The 19,062-nt window shown below is 37.6% G+C and overlaps 1 protein-coding gene across 1 annotated transcript; it reads right to left on the reverse strand.

Annotated features, from left to right (window-relative positions):
• Positions 1-306: 306 nt before the first annotated feature.
• On the reverse strand, positions 307-10,908 carry LOC311208072 (cysteine-rich venom protein-like; the record flags this gene model as incomplete). The annotated part of the gene is made up of 9 exons (XM_084284493.1): positions 307-434; positions 1,098-1,186; positions 1,721-1,815; positions 2,987-3,132; positions 5,025-5,112; positions 5,633-5,752; positions 7,137-7,187; positions 7,525-7,586; positions 10,734-10,908. The coding sequence occupies 9 exons, from the start codon at positions 10,906-10,908 to the stop codon at positions 307-309; spliced, it is 954 nt and encodes a 317-aa protein (XP_084140619.1).
• Between the last annotated feature and the right edge of the window lie 8,154 nt (positions 10,909-19,062).

Genomic DNA, 19,062 nt, shown 5'->3' on the forward strand with positions numbered 1-19,062 from the left:
TAAGAACATAAAAAACCATGGACCTTTATGGAACACAGTGCTCCTTTAGTAACATTTTCGGAAAACAAAGACGTGAGAAGCTGATCACTATATATGTCTGATATCCAAATGCCAAATTTCAATTAACACCTCCACTACACTTCCAGAGCATTATGTGAATAGAATATAACATTGGCCTGTAGCTCTTCCTCATATGTATCACCGTACTGAAGTCAGTCTTTCTGCATGCATGGGGAATGTAGGATATACTTTGCTTTTGTGAAAGAAGTTATGAAGGAAATGGATGTGTGGGAAGTGATGAGCTTTTTATTTTATTTCAGTTTTGCATTGGCAAGAAGCTGGGCAGTTCTGCTTAACAAAGTTATTGGCACATCCATAATCTTTTTCCAATTGAGGACAATTGGAATAAAGATCCTGAAACTTGCAAGGGTTGCCTGAAAATGAATAAAAACACAAAATCACAAATTGGACATAAAAATCTACAGTGTTACCTTTCAGAATAATTTTTCATTGATATTTCTTTAATCTCTCATTTTTCCTCTTTGCTGTTTACTCCACAGCAGCAGCCAAGATTTTGACCACACCTACAGTATTCCTAGCTCTTTTCAAGGTTTGAACTTACAAGCTATTTTGACCTCATTGCAGTCAATAGATCTTCTTACACTAAGAAATACTTGTGAGAGCTTCCGTATGGAGATCTAGACGTTGTCATCTTTAATTAAGGTCATATGAATATCTTGATATATCCCTGTGGGTCCAAAAAGTGGAGGGTATCTGCATCCCAATGTACATAAAACCAGCTACCATTTAACATTTGCCCACCCTTCTCACAGACTCCTTTTTTGGTTTCACTCCACAAGTTGTCCCACATAGGTAAAGCACCTAATGTGAGGAAGCCTGGGACTGCAATTGTTCTTCCATAGAACAGATGATAAATAGTAATAATATGGAAACCTATACAGCATGAGATTAATAGCTTTTCATTTGGCCTAACATTTGAACAAATCATTTTAAAACTTCCCATTTGCATAAAATAATCAGGTTTTTTTTAGAGTGTCAACTTTACCTGTGTCACAATTAAAATGCTTAAAACTTACTGCATAATCCGTTGTCACAAGCATTAGGGCAGTCACCACAGGGTTTTCCTTCTTTGTAGGGTGTCTTCATTAAATCTACCCTATTCCCCCTGAAACATAACCATTACTAACATAAACTATAAACTGATTATAACATATCTGAGAGTAAAACTTAATTATATGGATGCATACATATATAAATATATGCTGAATCTTTATTTATAGGTCAAGCTATTGATATATATTAGAATGTGAATATGGAAATTAATTTTAGACAAATTTTATAAAACCTCATTCTGCCTTAAAATCCTTCCCCCTCCCCCCCAAATAGTATTATGGTACCATTATGCCTTTCTGAACCAATGTTTCAAGGAGAATATGGAAAATATTTATCTGTGATCTACTATGATGAGAATTAGGGTTTGGGGCAAATTAAATTTAATCTGAAAATCAGTGTCAGCATTATGTTTTATGCTTTTACTTGCTTGAGGATTCTTTTGAAAGGTATGTTTCTGTCCATATTCTTACTATGTTCCTAAGACCTGTTCCTGCACTGTGAGTGATGCATTGTGTTACAAATTTCCTATGTCCTGTCTTATTTTGATAATATAATAAGAACTTCCAGTAGCAGAATCAATACATACGCAGGGCAGTACTGGCACACATAAAAGTACTGATAGGTACTTTTAGGACAGTAAGCAACCGCACATCCAATTTGGTAAGACTTGTACCAAACCACCTGCAGATATAAGAATTAAGGTAATTGGAGAATGAAAAACAAATAGAATTGAAAATAATTGAAGTAAGTTATGCATTAAAGAAACATTTGCAACCAAGTTAAGTTCTTTATATCTAACCTTTATAGTAAATATTAGTCCCAACTTGTTGGTAAAGCATTTCTTTTTACCTACTTTCACCCCTCAATCAAATAACATTTTTGGGTATAATTACAAAATTTTATCTCATATATACATACATATATATATATAAAGTTTTAAGCTAAACTGTCTTGATGTAGTGTATTTTCATTTAATTACAACTGTTGAAAAAGATGCTGTAAACACAAAAGATGGTGTAAAATTTTGTATATGTAGTTGAACAGAGGAAGTTATCATAAGCCACTTTCCAACTGGGAACTCTCTGAAGTAATGGAACTCCATAGATCATAGCATAAGTATATATATATCCTTCCTGATAATTCAATAACCCTATTCTTCCAGTGTCTGAGAAATTTACAAAAGTTAAACAAACAAATGTTTTTTCCCATTTTATCTTCCTGAAGTTTTGAAATACTTGCATCTTTACTCCGTGTGCAAAAATAGTTGTGTGTCATGTCGTATATGTGACTAAGTGTGTGCATGGTTGGAGACTTTGCTGAAGGGAAACAAAACCAAAGGTGATGTTGGCAGAATACCAATCCGTATAGGAAGAACAGTAGAGCAGAATGCACAACAAATATTTACAAATTTTAAAAGATCAAAATTACTGAGCTTTCTCTCAGTGAACAAACTACTCAATATCTGCCATCAGAGTAGACTGGGTGGGGGGCACCATGACACGTCTCATGACACCCAGCCGTGGTTTCTGGGGAGTGGGGTGGTTTTGACGGCTATAGCTATTTTAACTCCTTCTGTAAATCTATTCCAGATTGTCCATTTGCTGCACATGAACTCACTTAATACTTAACCGGATTTGGTGTAATCTAGCAATTTAAACTAAAGCATCGACTTCTAGTATATTTTATGAAAAAATTGAAATGACACTTAGCCTTTTAAATTCTGTCTTTTGTTGGTGTAACTTTCGTATCTCTATTGTACTTGTTGTATTTGAATATGATGAGAGGGTAAATATTGCTTGGCTGACATGGATTTTTATTTGTTCAGCATAGAATATAAAGAGGTTGCATCTACCTGAGTGTAATGGCCAATCACAGCACCTTCTGTTGTTGCTCCTACTCCATATTTGAAATCTTTCACCTCATTGTACCAGGCCTGAATAGCATCTGACCATGAGGAAGGGGCAGTTGACATGTAGAGATTTTCACCACAATCTACATCTGAAAAGAAAAAGGTACTGAGAAATGAAGAAAACATGCACATGTGAGAACAAGTAAAAGTTGCTGTGAGATCCCTGGCAGCTTTCATTCCAGAAGGGATGGCAGGGATTTTTTTCTGGTTCCATGACACCACCTTTTGTCAATTCTGAAGTCATCTGGCTGATTTAAAGCACGGCCAACCTCTTTGGCTGGTACTTTCATTGCTGACAGACCCTGTAGGTGTCAGTAGATACACATGCAAATGTGCACTATAACAGATTCATGACTGTATTTTTGATATTTGGAAGGTGGCATCTCTAATCATCATTCAGTTCACAGTCCTGTAATCTTGGGAAAATCACAATAATTCAAACTTTACTTGTGGTACACACTAAGGTGTCTACTGTGTCATGTGTATTTGCCTATTGTTTTTATTCAGGTCTAGTGCCCTGACCAACCTTCCTATACATGCATAACTTCTCATGTGGGGTTCACTTTAGCAAGAACCATTGGATTCATTTTTTTTTTTTCTAGACAAAAAGCATGAGAACTGAAGGTCAGTCCACATTTTATACAGAAGCCAGCAGTAAATACCACACTGGGCAGTGATCACAGCTATTGCTAGTGTGGTGTAGCTGTAACCTCAATATCCAATGACTGAAGTGTCATTGATGACACTTCAGAGTGTCATGAGCCTCCCAGATAGTTGTACGTTCAAGCAAGGTGCCAGGGGGCTTAAAAGTTTTGAATCTTGTCTTAGTATCTATGCACCTTACCACCTTAGGTTTTGGACCTTCACTCTCTTCCCCGTCCATCCCAGACAGTTAAATCCAGCCCTTGCAAGCTGGTTTAGGCAGAAAATTGGATCAAGCTTTTCTTCTTTCTAATGGAGATACTGAAAGTGTATATTTTCTCACTATTTATTTATTTGTTTATTTCAGCCACTGAAGAAAATTGGATATGCTCATGTAAAACTGATGCAACTGAGATGAGAAAAGGACTGAATTCTTCTTACTTACTGGACAGATTTACATCTAGAAATCTATTTTTGTCCTATGCACCAATAAAAACATATTGAATGTAAATGATATCTCAAATGCTTAGTCAAATAATTTAAAAGATAAATTAAAACAAAAATAAAAATCTCAAAAATTGTTCAGTGCTTTCCATCAACTTAAAAGTTTGATAAGGAAAGTAGTGCTTGAGGAAGGCAATTAGTGGGAAATGCAAGATCAGAAATTTTACACGCTTTTTTTTTTTTTTTTTTTTTTTCCCTCAGAGACTGGTAATTTAACACAAATTTGATAACTAAATGAATTGGTGACAATATATCATACAATTTCCATTGGACTTACCCAAAAATACTTGTACCAAAAAAGTGTAAGAGCTTTTTTGGGTAAAAGCTTTTTCTGAACAAAATCTAGAGCAAAAAAATCTAGAAAACAAATGTACAGCTTTAAGTTTCAGTCCATAAAATCCTAAAGATTAGGATGAATGAACCATGTCTTAGAAGATTTTTTTTTTTCCATTTGATTACATTTAATGTACAGGAATATGCACTGACCAATTCTGGTTTATGTCACATACTTAGTGGACATTTTCAGTTAGAAATGTGAATCACATCACCATGTTATGAAATCACAATTATAAAAATAAAGTTATACCAAAAAAAGTACATGAAATAATTACATTATAATATATATTATATTATAAGCTATTATAAAATTATAACATATATTTAGCTCAGTATGTAGTCATATCTCAGAAGATACGAATCTACAAAGATGAGAATAAGCAAATGAATTATTTCAGCTTCATTTTGATATCAGCTAATTTAGAAATCCCATGCTCCCAAATTGCTTACTTTAATATTGTATATGACATCATTCAGTGAGCAGTCATTCTTTACTTACTGGTTCTCCTTTGGCTTGGAGGACTGTGATTGAGAGAACATTGATTTGCCCAGTTTTGAGCATTAGTTGCAGCTGCAAGGTTCCATTCCTTCATAAAAGAAGAAAGAATATAAGAAGAAAATCTGAGTCATTCAGGCATTAAGCACTGATGAACCCCTCTTGAAGGAACAAAACTTGGAAACTACACTTTGAATCAGAAAATTGTATGCAAACCCCTATTTTTAGCAGGGGTGGTGGTGCTGGGAGTAGAAATGGATTTACTGTGCACCCAGGAATTGACTAGAAACTGTGAAGGATGACAAAGAATATATCAGAAATGAATGAACAATGTTGTGGCTCCTCCTTTTCCTCCCTTTTCTTTCTCCTCCAAAAGAAAGACACATTACTGTTTATACACCACAAAATCTTCCAACCCCTTTTTTTTTTTTTTTTTTTTTTTCCCATCTGTGCAATTTTATATTTCTCCTGGTGGTTGCTGTGCTAGGTCCCTAGGAAAGGCTTGGAGGGTGCATTTGTTGCTAAATAAAATAAATTGACCTTTTATACAGTTCTGTAGCTCTCACGCAGTCCATTCCTCAGTGACGATAGATTTACAGCACACAACTTACCATCCTCAACATGTTGCTGGCAGTTGGGTTTACTCCTCTCCTGAGCGTATTATGCTTGTCAACAATTAGCTTTTGCTGATCAACATTCGTAGTTAACAAAGCAGGGAAAGCGTCAGGTACCTACATTGAAAGCAAAAGTTCCATATATACATGTATATTTATGTGAATGTGACTAATACTGTATACTGTCTAGGAAATATTAAAATACCAAAAGACTAATATCAATGAAGGAGTTGATCCTTGTGACAGAGGAAGTACTTCGTCTCCTAAGTTTTCTAGGGGTGCTCCCATGCAAAGTAGCACTTTGTGTGGTTAGCAGTAATAAAAATACCACTGGTTCCTATCTGCCAGCCCTCTGGGTTGGCTAGAATATCCTGGAAGATCTCTTGTACCATTTGTACTTCATAATGTTTTGGGGAAACAGGATCTAAAAATCATATGAACACATGACTCTATATACAATGTGTTCCTCTTCTTCAGCATTTTATACTAGCCCTTTGATGGCTTTTGCGTTTGATTGTTTATTTATTTATTTATTTTCTGTTTAACCACAGGATCATCACAGACCTCTTGTGGTATTTTATCAGGCAATCCTAGAGCATAAAAAATACTGTGTTAATATTTTTCATGCTGTAGATTTTCTTCCACTCTTGCTATAACTGATGGTATTTCTCATATATTATTATGTTTTCTATATGTTAATATGTTTTCTAATTAAAAATAGCCACATGAACAACTCTGACTCTTCTTTACAATCCTTGCCATTAGTCTTCTAGATAGCATCATGGAAAGCAGAAATTAAAAATTTCCCTCATATTTTTTAGGCTGTTCTGTATTACGTGTTATGATGTCTTACTTGCTTATGCTGTTTCTGTCATACAGCACTTCATACTCACCAGTGACTAACTTGATGAGGTAACTAGTGAACTGAGCCCATGGATGAACACCCACAATGTGTTTATTATTGATGATATTTTTAGCGGTATAATAGCACTGCCAATAGTTGTAACAAAAGCTCCTTTGTATGTATTTATTTTCACTGATCAAGATAATCCAATCATATTCAATATTATCTTTCCAGCATCTAGTAGTTCTTCTAGACACCAAAATTTAAAAGACATTTCCTATTAATGTTTTTTATTTATATTCTATTAAATCTCGTTCAGCCATAAGGTCTTGATCCTGTGATAACTTACTCTTTTGTTTAACTCCAGAGGGACTAATCATGAACAAAGCACATCATTTGCTCTCTCCACTTCATGTAGTTAAAAAAAGTTTTAGTGTTTACATAGCTTTTAGAGAAGCAAGATTTGTAGAAAGAAGTAGTAGTTTTAGTTGAGCTGTTACAGATAGGAAAAACATAGTCAAGCCTTCAGTCACATCTATATCTCTGAAGTAGAAATATCAAACTTCCAACTTCAGATTAAGCGTGGGTGGGGAGGAACTGCTAAGTGGGTGTTGAGTATGTTAGTCCATTTAGCCACTTGAGGGATATCAGTGATACCTGTTGAGAGGATGGGACTGTGAGCAAAGGGAGAGGCACATAGCTCAGGTCCTGTGGGATGAGAAACGGAGATTGTTAAGCAGTTGTTGTCTTTAAAATCGAGGGGAATTAACTGGAAGAGGGCTGGATCTTTGGAAAGTGTGTGGGAGATTCCAGGACATGCAGTTCTTGATGATCCAGCTCCTAGGTGATGGCAAGCCTATGCAAGCATGGATGCACTCTGCTGCTTTGAAAATTTGACTTTGAGGATAAACGCTTTCCAGATCCTATATATCTCATCAGACTTTTTCTGCATATGATTGGTGTGTAGAGGAAAAAAATAATTCAGTCAGATCTGTAGTCCCTCAGGCCCCATCCAGATTTTCCCAGTACAAAGAACATATCCTACCTGTCCAGTGGATGGAGACAGCACAGCTGCAAGACACAGGAACACTATTGGCAGAATCATCTCTGAAAAGAGAAAACAGGATTTTTAGGTTTTTCTTCTCTTTACGGAGCTTTTATTTCTCTGAACATATAACATATTTTTCTCCTGTGTGTCTCCAAGCTTTTCCGCAACTAGAAAGGTAATGGATTCTTTCTTTCTTCCTTCTCTTCTCCTCTCATTTTCAGAATTTCTGTGAATCAGCTGCTTTGTTTCTCATACTTTCTGGACTAATCCTAGTTGAATACCTCCAAATAAATTCACAGTACAAGAGGACATTCATGCTTCCCTTTCTGTAGAAAAACTTCTGCAAAGCACCCTGCTTGGATGCTGCTTTTGGCTTGTATGTGGCTGTGTTAGTCTGAAACCCCCTTCTCCCCATTGTCTGCTTTGATTGGACTGCATTGGTGGAAAGGGTCATTAGACACAGCCCATGTGCAGACCTCTACATTCAGGTTTCCAGGTCTGGAGTCAAAACCCTTCCTAAATGACTTCAAAGCACTTCAAAAACTCACATGAGCTGGGACAGAACTGGCTGGACCAGAAATGGAACAGCACTACCATCCTGGGGAAGAGTTGTTTCAGAAAGATTTTTGCTTACTTTAGTAGTTATTTAAGAAAACATTCAATCTGAGTGCATGTAGTGTGTAATCACAAAAGAAATGGGAGCTTTCTCTAAGTGAAAAAAGTCACCAGACTTTGGATTGACCAAAACTACTTGCTTAGGAGGGAGAGTAAAGGCTTCATTCTGTCCCATGACAGTGATCCAGAGGGTAATAAGGTTACTTTAAAATTTTGTTGTCTGATTGCAATCAGTCATAAGAGTTATGTTGAGCCAGTTTCTACTTAGCTACCTTGGGCAGGCAAGCAGGTGACTAGAGTGGAATTTACTTATTTTGGCAGTTTTCCCATCTTAGAACTCCAAGAGAGTTTATAGGCGTGTTGCCACAGAGATGTTTTATTAGGTTAACTTCTTATTTGGTCTTGAGGGGCTGCTGGGTTTAGTTTTAATTTATCCCTGGAGAAAGGCCAGCTGGGTTTGCTGATCTTTCCATACTCAGCAAAGCCCCTTTACCTTGAGGCAACTGCTTTATATAAAACACAAGGTGCTCCTGCTCATGGAGAACATGATGTGAGAAAACACTGCCCTTTTCCGAATGGTACAGCAAGACCCATTTTCCTCACCAGTTTGCTTACCTTGCACAGAAGGAGACATGCTGTCCCTAGCCTGCAGGCAGGGGACCTGCACCAGCTCTGCTGAAGAGCAAAGCCTCTCAGAGTGGGCTCGGTGGCCATGTCTGCACTGGGAAACTAAGGAGCTGCTTTGTAGCTCAGAGGACAAAATGCAGGTGGAATAACCACTTCTGTACATTCAAATTCACAGTCTCCAAAGCAGTGTGGCTTTGTCCAAGTGCTTATAATTTACGAAAGATCCAGCTGATCTGGGAAATCTATGAGAACTATTCTGATAATCAACAGTATAAGTTATTGATTTCTTATTCTTGGTATTTGTTTATGCATTGTTTAATTTTGACATAACGCATGACTCCTCAAAGCTCTTTAGGATCACTGAAGGTTGTTTTTTTTTTTTTGATTTTTTTTTTTTGTTAAACAAGTTATTTCTCAGAACCTTTACAAAACTTTGCAGCACATCTAACCTATAAGTTTAACAACAGAACATTATAGTACCAATAACACGCAAAGTGATCCTTTTCCCTTGATTTCTAACTAAAAGTAAATAGATATGGGAATTATTTTCATCTCTACTCAAGTTAAAAGCAAAAATACATTTTTATTTTATTTTATTTTATTTTTAGTGAAAACCATGCTGGTATGCAAATAGAGAACAAACCTTTTTGCATGTAAAACATGCCATATTAAACATTTTGTTTCGATGGAAAAATAACCATTCATTTAAATTGCAAACCTTTCTATTTTGTGAACAAACTGAAGAAGCTAACTTAAAAAGATTGCCAAAATATTAATTCACTGTAATATTTCCAATGAATTAAGTCACAGTTAAATATAATTGGTAATTTAATGCATGATACAATTTTCAAAATGCTATTAGAATATTTTTTAAGAAGCAGTGGATTGATTGCTCCAAGATACCAACATACTTTTGGCAATCCCACTGGTTTCAACCAAATGCTTATAGCTTGAGAGATGTAAATTTAATTGCTCTGCATTAATTTCTAGGCACTGGTCCTAAAATCAGTCTCTCCATCCCTCTCCCCTGCTCCCCCTCAATCAGACATAAATCAGGACATGTGCCAAGTCTTACTGACTTTTCTGCAACTCCATCTGTGTACAGAGACCTGACACTGAAAGAAACTTGTGTGGATATGTTTTTTCCATCCCTTCTCTAAGTGTTCACTTCATGAAATAATAAAACTGTTATATCCTAAATTATTCATATAAATGAATTTATATTACAAAATAACATCCCCATTAATTTTTATTATCCTTGAAAAAGGCCTGAAATGGACTAACACAAGCTGTCATTTCACTTGTACAGCATTACTGCATAAAGTCTGACTAGAGACCAGTGACAGGACACAGGGGAAAGCCTTAAAGCCCTAAAGATAGACTTCTCTGTCTATCTGAACAGAGAAGTTCAGATCGGACATTAGTAAAAAGTTCATCACAGAGAAGGTGTTCAAGCACTGGAACAAGCTCCCCAGGGAAGTGGTCATGGCACCAAGCCTGCATGTGTTCAAGAAGTGTTTGAACCATGCTCTTAGATATATGATTTAACTCCTAGGCTGCCCTGTGTGGTGTCAGGGGATGGACTCAATGATCATCACAGGTCCCTTCCAACCCAGAATATTCAATGATTATATGATTAGCAGCCACTGTGCACAAAAGTGGTAATGTACAAGGAGGTTATTTCCCCACTCTGAAAATAAGTGATGGTAGCTACACTTCTTTTTGGTTGTTCATCTGTTCACCTTTTTTATTTTTTTCTCATTTTTTTCACTCTTTTACTTTTTTTTTTTTCAACTTGTATTACAGTATTGCCTATTGAATGACAACTTTTCATTGAATAAAATCCTATTTCTATAACTGCCCTAAATGGTTGAAGAGACCAGAAGCTTTTTGATAGTAGGTTGCATATTAATACATTATTAGAATTGTAATAATTTAAGCAAATAATTCATTATAAATCCTACCTTTGGTTTCCAGGAAGACTGGAAGCTTCTTCTGTCCTTCTGCAGGTGGTTCTGGAAGTGACTGGAGTTCTTCACTGGAGCATGATTTATAGTCCTTCTGTTTCCTGATAGGACCAGGTGACTCAGTGTCACAGGTATTATAAAATCTAAATGGTGACCAGAAGGAGCAGTGCATTGATCATGTGCACTTTTAAGAAGGAGGTTTCATTTATTTATTTGTTTCTTTAATTGTTTATTTATTTCCTTCAACTTCTTGTGTTGGAACAGATGAAATACTCTGAAATGAGTATTTCTATGTATTGCTACTTAGATACGAAATTTGAAGTCAATGCGAATACCAGGTAAAAAGGCTCTCTGCCTTGACACATCCAGTTGTAGAAACACTTGATCTTAATTCCCAGCAATGAAATTACACTAAGTTAGCTACTGACTTGTCTCTAGATTGACATTGTTGTAACCAAGTTGGAATCTTGCCCATTAATTTTTCCATGGAAGTAAAAATATCTTGGGCCAATTTCCCGTTTGTGCTATAGCTTCTTTATATCAATCCAATAATGTAAAATTCAAAGAAAGAGAAAAGGATATTTCCTCAAATTATAGTTTTACCTAGTATTGAATAAAGAATAAAAGATTATTGCGTACACTAATATTAAATAATACATAGTAGCGACATTTCCTGGTACATTAGGTAAGATGAGAATGGGTGGAAAGACCGCTGGATCAGAAGGGTATTTGTGTATTTGACTGTTTCTATTCACATTCAGTCTGGAGAGAGTACTGACCACAGCAGCTGCCATTGTCTGCATTTATATATAAATATTATTAGCTTTCTATTTAAATTCATGGTTTCCATAAAGTCACATAAATAGCCTAGTCCCTTGTGAAGTAAGTCTTCAAATTGATCTTTTGCCTTGCATTACCTGGAAAGACAGTATATTTGCAATACCAGACAAAATGGTAGTGTTGTGATTAGCTGCCTGGCAATTACATGGGAAAGAACATGCTGTCAGCAAGTTTGTGGTTGACACCAAATTGGAGGGAGCAGTCAATATGATAGGTAATAAAGCTGTCATTCAGATCTTGACAAACTGGAGAAGTGATGTGACAGAAATTATCTGAAAGTAAGCAATTGGGAGAGACCAATTTGCTAGGGAGCAGCTCTAACAAAAAGCTACTGCTCTTGGGTGACAAGTTGCATATGAGTCAATGTTGTGCACTTGCAACAGTGAGGGCTAACCATGTACTGCACTGCATTAGCCACTATGTAGTAAGAGTACTGAGAGCAGTGATTATACCCAACTTTTCAGCACTTCTGAGGCTGTATCTGGACTACTGTGTCCAGTTTGGGGCTCCCAAGTACAAGTAAGACATTGGCAAATGGCAGTAAGCATAGCAAAGGGCCATTATGTTGGCAAAGGGAAAGACAGATCCAGACTGTTTTGTGACATGAACGTGAAGTAAAGATCACAATTTGCGACTCTGACCAGGTAATAAAAATGTATATACTCTTTACACTGAATTTTGCTACGAACTTGAATGAGGTGATGATCAATGTAATCTATCCTTCAAGCTTGTGATGAGTTTAGAGCAGATGAAATTCAGGGGTCCTGTATAACGAAAAATATTCTATGATTGTGTGATTTTATTTTGCTTACTTTGCAAAGGCATCAAATGAGACTTGTCTTATTTTACTTGTTAACTAATATGACAGTTTAATTAATAACCATGGAAACTTTGTTTTTGAATTGAATCACATCGACTCAAATTGACTCAAATCTAGGATAGGATAGAATAGAATAGAATAGAATAGAATAGAATAGAATAGAATAGAATAGAATAGAATAGAATAGAATAGAATAGAATAGAATAGAATAGAATAGTTATAAGGGACCTACAAAGATAATCAAGTCCAACTGCCTGGCCACTTCAGGGCTAATCAAAAGTTAAAGCTTTTTTTTTGATGGCATTTTCTAAATGACTTTTGAACACTAAGAGGCATGGGGCATAGGGCATCAGTCACCTCTCTAGCATATGAGAGGTATCAATCACCTCTCTAGGAAGCCTGTTCCACTGTTTGACCATCCTCACAGTAAGGAAATTATAATCAGTGCTAGTGAAAAAAGTTTCACTCAGGTGATCAGTGAACTGTGGATCCTAAGACTAAGACTAGCTGTTATGCTCATGTCTCTAATCTCTCTGCCTAATACACTGAGAACTCCTGAATCAACTTCAAGTGTAACAGCTGCCTATAAACATGAGTGTATGATTCAAAATAACCTTATTATAACATTTATCTGAATAGAAATTCTGTCATGTTATTTCATATATTCCTATAAATTAAACTGTTATCTTAACAGTCAAAAACATACATTTCATAATTATAGGATTAGAAAGTAACTCTCTTGCTCTAGAGTTCAATCTCCTAATAGAAGATTTTCATTTATTTTCATAAGAGTTCTAGTTTGCATTTCCATGCCTCCCATTTCCAGGCCTCAGATCTCATTCATCTTCAGCTAAATTTTTCTGTCTCAGAGCATATGGTTTTTGGTGGAAGCCTTAGATATGTTCATCTCAGGATCACAAAAAAACTGAGGTTGGAATGGAACCTAATGAGATATCTAATTCAGTCCTACTCCTACAGTGGTTTGCTCAGTGCCATGTCCTCTTGGGTTTTTATTGACAACCTATTTGAGTAAGCTCTTCCAGTGTTTGACTACCCTTACTGTAAAAAAGTTTTTTTTTTTCTTTTTTTTTCTTTTTTTTTTTTTTTCCCCTCAGGTTTAAATGGAATTTCCAGTATTTCAGTTTGTGATGACTGCCTCTCATCCTTTCCCTCAATACCACAGGATGGAATCTGTCTCCATGTTCTTTGCATGTCCCCATCAGGCATTTGTATATACTGATAAGATCTTTCCCAAGCATTATCTGCATTATCTTCTCAGGCCACACTGGGCAGACCTGAACACGGCACAGCACTACAGGTAGTAGAGCAGAGGGGAAATATCACCTCCCTTGACCTGCTGGCAACGCTTTGCCTACTACAGCCCAGGATGTTGTTGGCCACCTTTGCCACAAGGGCACACTGTTGGCTCATATTCAACTTGATGTCCACCAGGACCACCCAGTCTTTCTCTGCAAGGCTGTTTTCCAGACAGATGATCCCAAATATGTACTGATGTATGAGGTTATTTTTCCTCAGTGCATGGCTAGATATTTCCCCTTGCTTAAATTCATGAGGTTCCAGCTGACCCATTTCTCCAGCCTGTTGAGGTCCCTCTAAATGGCAGCACAACCAGCTGGTGCATGAGCCACTCCTCTCAGATTTCCATCATATGCAAACTTGTTGCCAGTGTACTCTGACTTATCACCCAGATTAATGAAGATATTTCAGTCCACGTGCCCTTACTCTGACACTCTCTTCTCAGAAAGAATGGAGAAAACAAATGAATAGGATAAGGACTGAGTCTCTGTCACTCTGTTCATGCAGTGACCTTTATAGCCTTATCTCATGAAACAATCACTATTCAAACACTGCAGGATGCCCATAAATATTGTGTGCCTTCTCTTTCTATGAGCTCCTTGTATTCAATCTTTTGTCACAATCTCCTTTTTTTTTTTTTTTTTTTTTTTTTTTTTTTAACTTTTATGTTAACTATTGGACTTCTATTATGGTGCTAATTAATATTGAGCTTTTTTGTACTTCAGTCTGTAGTGTGATAAGTACTGAAGCACTTCTATAATATTACTTCTTTCCACTGTTCTGTTCTTGGTATTTATGTTAGTATTACACTCAACTGAAATGCCTTGTTATTCCTAATCAGAAAATCCAGTATTAGTCTTACTGTTACAAAAAATATTTATGAAAGATATATGCATTCTTGAATGTTTAATAAAAGTTGATTTTCCTCTTTCCCCACCCCCTTGAAAATATCTAATTTTTTATGTCTGGCTGTTTATTTTCATTAAATATGGGGAAAATAAATTCTGTGATGTCCTTGACGCTAGTCAGGTGCAGCTCCCTTGGTGGCATATGGAGAAAAATGGACACTTCCAGGATGCAAAACATTTCATTATCTATTGCTTATCCAAAATAAATTATGTTTGTTGTACTTCATTTTCTCTACATAAAGCCCAGAGCAACTAACTCAGCTGTAGACTTCTATAGTGAAGATGTCTAAATGGAGATTAAATAAATCACATCCACTGAAAAAGCAAAATGGTCACACACACAGAAAACACGATTATCTAAACTTCACTTCTCTTGTACATTTCATTAAGTATCTGGCATTTATAATGGGTCTGTATGTATGGCATTGCTAAATTTCTTATCATTTTTAAAATTTTCTTGCCAACTCCATCTCATCAGCCGAAGGGTACTTGTTTTCATTTTTAAAAATATGTAGAGTTCCTCTTTGTCACCTGACACCTGTCTTTCAACCAGTTTTTGGATCCTGACTTTGACTTCCTCAGCCTCCAGCGCTGACTTTTACCTTTTCACCTTTTTACCTCTTCAGTTTTGTTGAAGGAAGGTAGCTAGTAAACATTTGCAGAGTTATCTCTGGATCTTCTGTGTAATCTCTTCTTTTCTCTGATGCCTACAAAACGTTTCATGGCAGGGAGGTAACTTTAGTCTATAGATATTGTTTTACAAAATATTTTGTATTTAATAATTCCATTTATTCTCCATATTTATCTTTTTTTTTTTTTTTTTTTTTTTTTTTTTTTTTTTCTTGTCTGATAGCTAGCATACTTCCTCTAGGAGGAAAATAATTCATTTGTTCTCATTTGTACAGAAATTTCTAAAATGGTCTCTCTGCCCAGAACAGAGTCCCAGAAACCATCACAGTATGAACACTAATAAGCTATATAAAGCAAATCCCTGACAGGCTGCCATGAGAGGTTGTGGAGTCCCCTTCCTTGGAGATCTTCAAAAACCATCTAGATGTGGTCCAGGACAAACTGCTTTGGGTATCCCTGCTTGACCAAGGGTGTTGGAACAGATGTACCTGGAGGTCCTTTCCAACCTTAATCTTTCTGTGATGCTGTGATTCTGTGTCTTTAGATGTCCAGATAATGCATATCTAGCACAAAATAGGTTCCTGGAGTCTCAATAGTCAACACAGAGACCTTTCTCCTTTCCTATATTAGACACCTACCATAATTAAATTACCTTCTGAAAGCATTGTTTTGTTGGCTCGGTCTAGATGTTGCTTAGGTCACCAATTGTATACTTTGCAGGAGTATTGCAAAATATCTTAGTAATTTTCCTGAAACAATATATTGTGGCACACCTATGGACTGTGAGATCACTCTATTACCTGTGCTTACACATTTCTCTCTATGTAATACCTAATAGGAGGTACAGTAGATGAAATCTTCAGTAGCTCTTAATTCAGAGTTTCTGCAGGCTGGGTTGTCATTTTTGGGCATTGTATGCACAAGGTACATGAACCTTATACATGCAGGGAAGAACTGAGAGTGGTTGCACAGAGTGAGGAAACCAAGGAAAGAGATGTATCTGTAGCATGTTCCCAACATCATTGTAGCTCACCTATGGAGAACTGCTATTTTCAATATCAGTATTTTATCTTCACTAAGACCCTGGGCCCAAATTTGGAAGGAGAGCATAGAGTTGCCTTTTGAATGTACCTGATTTTGGGATCTATGTGCACTTATCATCTTAGGACATGAAGTTCACAGGTATTAGATATGTGACAGGAATGGCATCTTGGCTGCAGAACACTGGCGCCACAGCTCTGAGAGGAGGTTGTAGGAAAAACAAAACAAAACAAACAAACGAAAAACCTCCAAACCTCACTCTGACACCAGAATATTCCTCTGTGTGGAAGACAGTCTCCAAATAACTGGATGCTCCGGGTTTTGTGTCAACTCGTGTTTCTAGAAAAAAATAGATAAGGAACCAGTGGAGGAAAATAACCATTGCTACCATAGATTAGGATTAATCTCAGCTAAATTTATCAGTTTAAAATTTAGTTTTTAGTCTTTAAAGAGACAGGTACCTCCACTTTCATCCTAGAGACCAACCTAGGCTGACATAGAACGATAGAAAGGTTTGAGTTGGAAGGGACCTTAAAAGATCACCTCAGTGTAATCCCCTGCCATGGGCAGGGACATCTTCTACTAGATCAGGTTGTTCAAAGTCCCATCCAATCTGACCTTTAACACTTCCAGCGTGTACAGGGTCTGGCTGGGATGAAGTTAACTTTCCCCACAGAGGCCCATATAGTGCCGTGCTTTAAGCTTTTACTTAGAACAGTGTTGATATCACGCCCATGTTTTGTCTATTGCTGAGCAGTGTTAGCACAACATCCAAACTCTCTCCAAACCCCACCAAAGCCAGTAGGCTGGGGGTGGGCAAGAGGTGGGGAGGGGACATTGCCAGGGCAGCTGACCTAAACCAACCAAAAGGACATTTCTTACTGCCATGCTCATTTCTTATATTAAGATGTTAAATTCACCAATAAAAACTGGGGGAGCAGAAGGAGAAGGAGGGGTACTCTTGTTATGAAAGTGTCTATGTTCCCATGCAACTGCTCCATATTGATGACCTGTTTCCTAAGATGTGGCTGAGCATCACCCTCTCCCAGGTGCCTGCACAGCCTGTTTTATTCTAAAGATGTTTCTGAAAGAGGTGCAAACAACACTGCTCATTGGCTCAGCTTTGGCCACCAGTGGACCCCTTTTGGAGCCAACCCTGCATCCTCTTGCTATGAAAACCTTGCCATGTAAGCCCAATACATAGGGACAAGGGATTTATAGCCTCTCTGGGAAACTTGTTCCAGGTCCTTGCCATGTTCATAGCAAGGAATTTCTTCCAAATATCTAATTTAAATCTTCTCTTCTTTAGTTTAAAGCTGTTACCCCCTGTCCTATCACTACACACTCTGGTAAAGACTTCCTCCCCATCTTTCTTGTAGGCCCTCTTCAAGTACTGGAAGGTCACTATAAGGTCTCCTGGAGGTTCTCCTCTCCAGGCTCACCACCCCCAGCTCCCTCAGCCTGGCTCCAGAGCAGGGGGGCTCCAGCCTCTGTTCATCCTCGGGGCCTCCTCTGGGCCTGCTCCAGCAGCTCCACATTCTCCTGGTGCTGGGCCCGGAGCTGAGTTCAGGGCTGCAGGGGGGATTCTCACAAGAGCGGAGAAGAGGAGCAGAATCCCCTCCCTTGCCCTGATGGCCACACTGCTTTTGGCACAGCCCAGGATAAGGTTGGCCTTCTGGGCTGTAAGCATGCACTGCAGGGTCATGTTGAGTTTTTCATCAGACAATGTCCCTATGTCCTTCTCCATAGGGCTGCTCTCTATCTACTTGTTGCCTAGTCTGTATCCACATTTGTCATCGTCCTCACCCAGGTGCAGGACTTTGCACTTGGCCTTGTGAACTTCATGAGGTTCACATTTGTCCACCTCTCAGGGCTGTCAAGGTCGCTCTGAATCCCTTCCCTCTGAAGTGTCAGCTGCACCATCCAGCTTGGTGTCAACTGCAAACTTGCTGAGGGTGCCCTCAATCTCACTGTGCCTATCACCAATGAAAATACTAAACATTCTTACTCCCTGATTAAAGCAGACACACAGAGATGGTAAAACATCTGAGAGAGAAATTTCACTTGCCTGGTCATACAACCACTTCTGTTCAGCAGTCCGGCATCATGAATGGCTGGAGTTGTCTCATTTTTTTGCATGACACAAAGTGAAAGCCCAAATACTCATCTGGAGCTTCATGCCTGTTGCACAGATGGAAAATTCAATAAATGCAGTGATTTTTAAGGGCAAAGAGGCTTTCTGGCAGTTTTCCCACTAGTATTTTAGACACAATCAGCCCTATTCTTTTCTCATGCTCAATATGACTAAAAAGACCTCAATTATTCAAGGATATAATTTTTTTTTTAATAACCCTGAACAAAAGTGTGTTCTTTTCTATGTATCATCTACATTTATCTCAAGAAGGCAATTACTTAGTGATCAGCATAACCTCAGATCACATGCCTGATACATATTTTGAGGCCATGATTGAGATTACAAGGTATATTAATACTCCTGAAAGAAATATGATGCCTCAGTTTTCATTTTTGCCTCGCTTCCCAAGGCCTCAGTGTTAATGATAAACTGGTGGCAATAGTGTCCCATTAAGCACAAACTTTGGGAAACCGCAGCCTGAAGGGTCCACTATGTATCTCTAGGAATAGGTTGGTTGCACAGTCAATCACCAAGACACAGTGATTCCATCCTAGAGAAGATACTGGTTCTTTTACGAGCCATTATATCTTTCTTCCTTCCTCATCATCCCTAACTTATGCATGGAGAGCACAAAAC

This window comes from Netta rufina, assembly GCF_964035555.1.
Source record: "Netta rufina genome assembly, chromosome: 3".
NCBI classification, from domain to species: Eukaryota; Metazoa; Chordata; class Aves; order Anseriformes; family Anatidae; genus Netta; species Netta rufina.